At 42.4% G+C, this 6,711-nt stretch overlaps 1 protein-coding gene across 1 annotated transcript in view; it reads right to left on the bottom strand.

The window, feature by feature from the left end:
• Positions 1-1,136: 1,136 nt before the first annotated feature.
• LOC106809848 (homeobox protein engrailed-1a-like) overlaps positions 1,137-6,711 on the bottom strand; it is a 10,848-nt gene continuing 5,273 nt past the window's right edge. The window contains exon 2 of the mRNA XM_014813077.1: positions 1,137-2,251. Coding sequence (XP_014668563.1) covers positions 1,941-2,251 — 311 coding nt within the window. The 3' untranslated portion in view covers positions 1,137-1,940. The remainder of the gene's footprint in view (positions 2,252-6,711) is intronic.

The raw sequence follows: 6,711 nt of genomic DNA, 5'->3' as shown, positions 1-6,711 counted from the left end.
ACATACATAAATACATAATTACATACATACATACATACATACATACACATACATATCAATAACAATACATTACATGACAACATACATACATACATACATACGTAGCTGTACATACATATAAGTATGTAGTATATCAGCATCCTTGCTGTTTGTAATATACAGGGTACGCATTTATACGTAATTAAGTCTAATAATCCTGCAATTAAAATAATTACTTATATATTTAGTGCGTGTATATAGTCACTTTATGTACAGAATAATTCACAAATGAACACAACATGCACGTAACACGATGCAGAACTGTAGTGCAATAGGTGCAGTCTTTGTCAGTGTAGAAATGATAAAACTAGAAGCTGTGTAACGTTATTGTCATTACTGTCTTTGCTTGCACGACAGGATGACATAATGATTGTCATGGTACCATCACGCGTACACACGACATGAAGCACATCGCCATCACAACCTACGCATTTTAATCGCGATTAAATTCTATCCGATCAGGGCAGTCCTTATGAGTTTTGCCATATCGGATGCATCAAAGCATTTTATTCACCAAAGTACATATTAATAGTAATTTAATGGTATGCTGTATCACTTGTTGTAAGCCCCTTGTCCTTTCACATATTTCGCGCACTGTACCGTATCGAGCAAATCTACCAATGTTTAGAATTCTTAGCAGAATTTATTATTGGTCTTTATTCAGTAGTCCCGAAATTTTAATCGCGATTAGTAAGACTTTTTTGAACGGTTGAAGTTTACTCACGATGGAAATCCATTTTAACTGCGATTAGAATGTGTAGGGCATAGCAGCGATGGTTGCTCATAACGAATGTGCGCATGTGAATCGTTCGTGCGTACAAAGCATCAAGTTACGTACGCATATTCGCATCAGCCCAAACTATAAAAACGATATCGCTCTCTTCTCTATCTCGCTATTCTCTCTCTCTCTTCTCTCTCTCCTCTCTCTTCTCTTTCTCCATCTCTACTCTCTCTCTCTCTCTAACACACACACTCGCTCTCGATCTCTCTCTCTCTTTCTCTTCTCTCACTCTCTGTATCCTCGATATATATATATATATATAATATATATATATATATATAATATATATATATTATATAGTTATCAATTCGCGACACAATTGCATTTAAATGACTAACAGTAAACGCGGTTTCACAAACGAATCGACGAAATTAATAAAAATGAGAAAAACGACTCCATCTATGAAACAACGAAAATACGAAATACATCATCTTCGGTAGAACGAGTTTCCACTCTATCAGCAACGAAGATCGCGTAAAATATTACGTATAGACTATTGAAGGCCGTATACGGTCTACGCATGCGCATTCTGTGTCGCAGTGACATTAGCTTATCTTTCACGCTCACGTCGATAGTCTGACGTCATATGTGCAACGTCACATGTGCCTATATAATATATATATATATATATATATGTATATATATATAATATTATATATTATGTAAACGGATCCCGTTAGCAAGTGGACAATAGACCTTTTCACCAAGACTCACGAAACGAATTTCTTAGGAATTTCAGGCATGCGTGGATCTATTAAAACGAATCAGATTATGATGGGTACATCAGACCCACACGTACCGGTGACGCAACCATTAGTCATCGAACCTGGGTAACACGCTCAGCCAATCAGAAATTAATTAAAATGAAACGCACACGTTCGGCGAATGTAGGAGCGGAAAGGTCTATTTCCACAGTAACGTCACACACGTGACGTCATACGGCGACGATTCGTCATCACTATAATCGAACCTAGTAGTCAATATATTATAATATCAGGAAAGCGTGACAAAACGGTCAGCAGTTTCCAGTCGAAACATGAACAGAATTACGGAATAATTACGGAGTGAAAACACGGCGAGAGACGATCTCGTTCCGCCGCTTCGATTCGTCGGTAGAAAGTCATTTCGTCGGAATGTGTGAATACTCGGCCGTCGTCGTGTGATTGTACAGACCTTGCGCCATTAAGTGCAGCGCGAGCCCGTTGCGCACGCCCTGCGACTTCTTGATCTTCGCTCGTTTATTCTGGAACCAGATCTTGATCTGACTCTCGTTCAGCGCCAGGTCCTTGGCCAGCTCCTGGCGGCGCTGCTCGGTCAGGTAGCGGTTCTCCTGGAATTCCTTCTTCAGACGCGACAGCTGCTCGTTCGTGAACGCCGTACGTGGGCGCTTCTCGCTCGGCTTCTTCGACTTCGCTCTGCGCGTGCGCGGTCCTGGAAGGTCAAAGCGAATTGCGAGAAAGGAAAACATTGGATCGGTAATAAATTGTAAGGCACAATTTGAGTTCATAAATAAATAATTATCAAAAATAATTTAAGATTTGTGATACGGATAATCACATGTTCGGAGCCTGAGACAACGTTTGCCACTTCGCCCCCCCCCCTATTTCCCAAGAGTTATTCTAGCATAAATAAGTTTTGTTGTTGATGCCTGGTGTTCATTTTGAAACACTTCACAGAGAGAGAGAGAGAGAGAGAGAGAGAGAGAGAGAGAGATTCATCATCATCATGATGATGATGATGATCATCATCATCATCATCATCATCATCATCATCGATCATTGCATATATACACGCGTGCTTGATGCTATTTCTGTGCGTCTTAAATGATGACATTTCTAGGTTGCGTTAGAACGCGTATCTCAAGTTCTACTCAAAGAGAACCAGTCGTGCTGTTAACTACGACGATCTACCGCCTACATTCTTACATCACCGCGTGTCTGCAGTTTTTCCTAATACACAACGATGCACAACGCGTTACTAGCGTATTCATACACGACCTAGCGTACTTGTGTACGTGCGCAGTAAGGAAGTGCTGTCGTGTCAAACTCCAACCGTATAACCGATATTCCTCGGCGTTTATCTTCGTAAAACTCTGTAACGTAAACTTTCTTTCTCTCGTTCGGGAGAAGACCTGAGCGCGCTCGCGAATTCTTCGATAATTTATTTTCCTCCGGTTATAATTAATGTTATTGGTATGCTCGTGCTAGCGTAATTACGTCATAATCCCCTACACTCATTACGACCGCCATGTTTTAACTAACAAGCCGCGCTGACGGGTCTTCTGGTGGCGCGCGAGCGCGTCTGCCCGCCTGCTTACGTCACCGCACCTCCGGAGCGCGATCAGACGACGGAAGCAGAAGATAAATGAGAAAAATGGAAAACATCTTGCACGTCTTCGCCGTGCTGTAAAATGTCGCTCGCTATACTCCGAGATCGAGAGTCGAGCGCTGTGAATTATGCGTGCACTCGGGTGACTAGGCGATGTCTTATATATGTGAATGCCTGCCCGCCATAAATTATCTCACATTAGAATGGCAGAGATTTAGGAATATTAATTTTTTTATTATTAAGGTTATTTTAATTCTAGAACATGAATTAGCAAGACGTATACGTTAGCCGATGCCTGTAGTTGTCGATAGTCGGGGCTGGATGGGTAGGGTGGGGCAAGTGGGGCGAGTGGGGGCAGGGGAGGGAGTAGGGGTGGGGGAGGATTGAAGGTGGGGGAGAGTGGAGCGGGAGGAGGAGTAGGGCGGGGAAAGGAGTGGGGCCGGGGGAGGAGTGGAGGGGCGGGGAGGGAGCTGGCGGACGGGGGAAGGGAGTGAGAGTGGGGGACGGGAAGTGGGGCGGGGAGAGGAGTGGGCACGGGGTAAAGAGAGATGAGGGTGGGGAAGAGAGTGGGGGGGGGAGAGAGTGGGGTGGGGAACAGGAGTGGAATGGGGGAGATGGGGTGGTGGGAGGCGTTTACTGATATCGTAACTGCGAAAGATAAGAAGAAGCGACTCATAGATTTTTGACGCAGCTCTCGGATTGAGGTACGTGAGGACTGCATGGATGGGGGTAATCAAGCGCAGTTAATAGAGTAAGGGTGGCGGTCGAACGGGTCTACGGAATGAGAATGGAGTGTTGTAAGGGCTGAGGCGGAGGGCGCATTATGTAAAGAATATCGAGGGGTGCGTGGCTTGACGAGGTGAGATGGAAGATGGGTCGTGAGGAAGAGGAGGGGTGGCTGTAGGAGTGTAGTGGATGATGAAATGTGGTGAAGAGTAGGTCAGGAGTTCAGGTAGAGGGTGGGGTGTAGGAATAAGGTGGACGGTGGGTGTATGGGTAAGACTAGAATGGGGGTGTAATGCAGGGTAAAGGGTGTAGGGTGCGGTGTAAATGGATAAGGTGATGGGGGTGTGATAGGTAAAGCGCAGGAGGATGGGTGTATAGAGATAAAGCTAGAATGAGGGCTGTATGGGTAAGGCAGAGGGCTGAAGTGTATGAATAAAGCGATGGAGCGGAGGTGTATGAGGTAAGCGCAAAGGGTGGGTGCTATGGATGAGCGGTGGATGGGTGTGATGGAAGGAGAGGTGGGTTGTACTGAAATACAGGTTGGAAGGCGTGTTATGGGTAAAGCGCAAGCGAGGGTGAAAGTGTCAATGGGACTAGAAGGTGGAGTGAGTGTGGTATGGGTAAGGCAGAAGGATGAGGGTGTATGAAATAAGCTTAGATGGGGATGTATGCCATCGGGTAAGGCAGCATGGTGGGTGTTAAGGATAGCTAAGAGGGTGGGTATGGTAAAGCCAAAGACATGGCAACGGTGATTTTAATATAGGCCGGGAACTGTACTGTAAGATGGTATCGTGGTTAGATGGAACCAATAGGAAAACACATGATGGATAAGGATTTAAACGTGAGGTGTAAGAGTTAATGCAAAGTGTGTGGTGTAAACGAGGAAACTATGGAGCTTAAATACATCGTGAGATGTGTGTTGACAGTGATGAGCGCGTAGTGTAGATAGTTATGCTGAAGTGTGGAAGGCAAAGCTATGGTGCGAGTGTGGTGCCGAATCTTATATAGTGATGTTTGTGCACGCGGCGCGCAAATGGTGTGTATTGTGATGTGTGAGTGTGAGTGTGTGGTGTGTGTGTGTGGTGTGTGTTGTGTGTCTGGTGTATGTGTGTGTGTGTGTGTGTGTGTGGTGTGTGTAGGTGTGTGCTGTGTGTGTGTGTGTGTATATGTATGTGTGGTGTGTGTGTGTGTGTGTTGTGGTGTGATGTGTGTAGTGTGCTGTGATAAATGTGTGTATGCGTATGTGGTGTGGATAGCGTAATGTGTGTGTGTTTGAGTCGGAGCGGCTTAAAGATAAAACGTTTAAGATATAGCGACCGGACGAAGTTTCATCGTCTATAAATAAAGAAACGCACAATATGCCGATTGTAATGAAGCACGTAGACTCGCGTGCATACAGCGATCATTCAAGTGGCAATTTTTTCTTCTCGAGAAATCTGCTAATATGCGAGAAAAAACCGTGCGTGCCCACTAGTATGACGATAAGGAATTATTCGAGGCGGCCAAAGCTGCCCATTAGTTATAACCTTCCTGCGAACAATCAGAGTGACTTAGAAACACGACAGTAACAAATTGTCGAGTCTCTTTGATTTACATAAGGATAAACTTAAGTGTCAGTTCTGCGTTACGCGCGAGATAAATTTAGAGTTTTGATCCTTTCGACGTGCTTTTTCGATTATCGTCTCAAACGCGCGCAGATATCTTAGGGACGTTGGTTTTGTTTAATTGCTGCTATGAACTTGATCAACCCTTTTTTCCTGTTCGGTCGGCCAGAACTGCACTATCGATATCATGAATGAATCACCACGGAGAGTATAGAAACACTGAAAAGCGGACGCCATTTATTAACTCCAGAAGACCAATAACGATTAGATTTGTTCAGCAGCACAAATATATAGATATAGCCTATATTAAACATATGTAGTTCACAAGCGTATAAATTTGTAACTGTGATGGCAGCGCGCAATTCCTTCTTCCGCGAGCAGGTAGAGAAATAATGCTTTCACATTCGTGACAGAAAATTGATAAATACTACAGCTTAAATATGATAATCCAATAACAGCATAAATATACACGTAGATTTACATACTAGATTTAAAGGAGGCGGTCGTTCAATTTTTAACCGAGATACGACATCACATTCGATTAACGCTACAGATAGTATTATATGAAAGAAGCGTAAAAGAAGACCAATGATAGGCCGTTCTTTATACGCTCCTTGATTAAATATATCACATACAGATACAATACCGACATACCATGACAACATACTAACATACATACATACATACCATACATACATACATACATACAGTACATGAAACATACCAACTAACATACAGTACAATACACTACAATACAATACATCACATACATCAAGTACATACATACATAACACAATACAATACATACACGATACCATACATACATACATTACATACATAACATACATCACGATGAACATTACATACAATACAGTATCATATACAGTTACATACATACATACATACATACCATACATGACATACATACATACATACCATACATACATACAACATACAATACATACACATACAATACCCATACATATCATCACCAATAAACATAAATACATACTATACGATACATACCCACTACATAAGAATACATACATACAATACAATAACATACATACGATACCCATAATACATCAAGTACATGACAAACATAACATAACAATAGCCATACATACAATACAAGTACCCAATACATACATAACAATATACATAAACATACCATAACCTAACATACATAACATACAATACATACATAAACATACATTAAACATCAATACATAT

This window comes from Priapulus caudatus, unplaced genomic scaffold (genome assembly GCF_000485595.1).
Source record: "Priapulus caudatus unplaced genomic scaffold, Priapulus_caudatus-5.0.1 Scaffold391, whole genome shotgun sequence".
NCBI classification, from domain to species: domain Eukaryota; kingdom Metazoa; phylum Priapulida; class Priapulimorpha; order Priapulimorphida; family Priapulidae; genus Priapulus; species Priapulus caudatus.
This window is presented reverse-complemented; position numbering and strand designations above follow the sequence as displayed.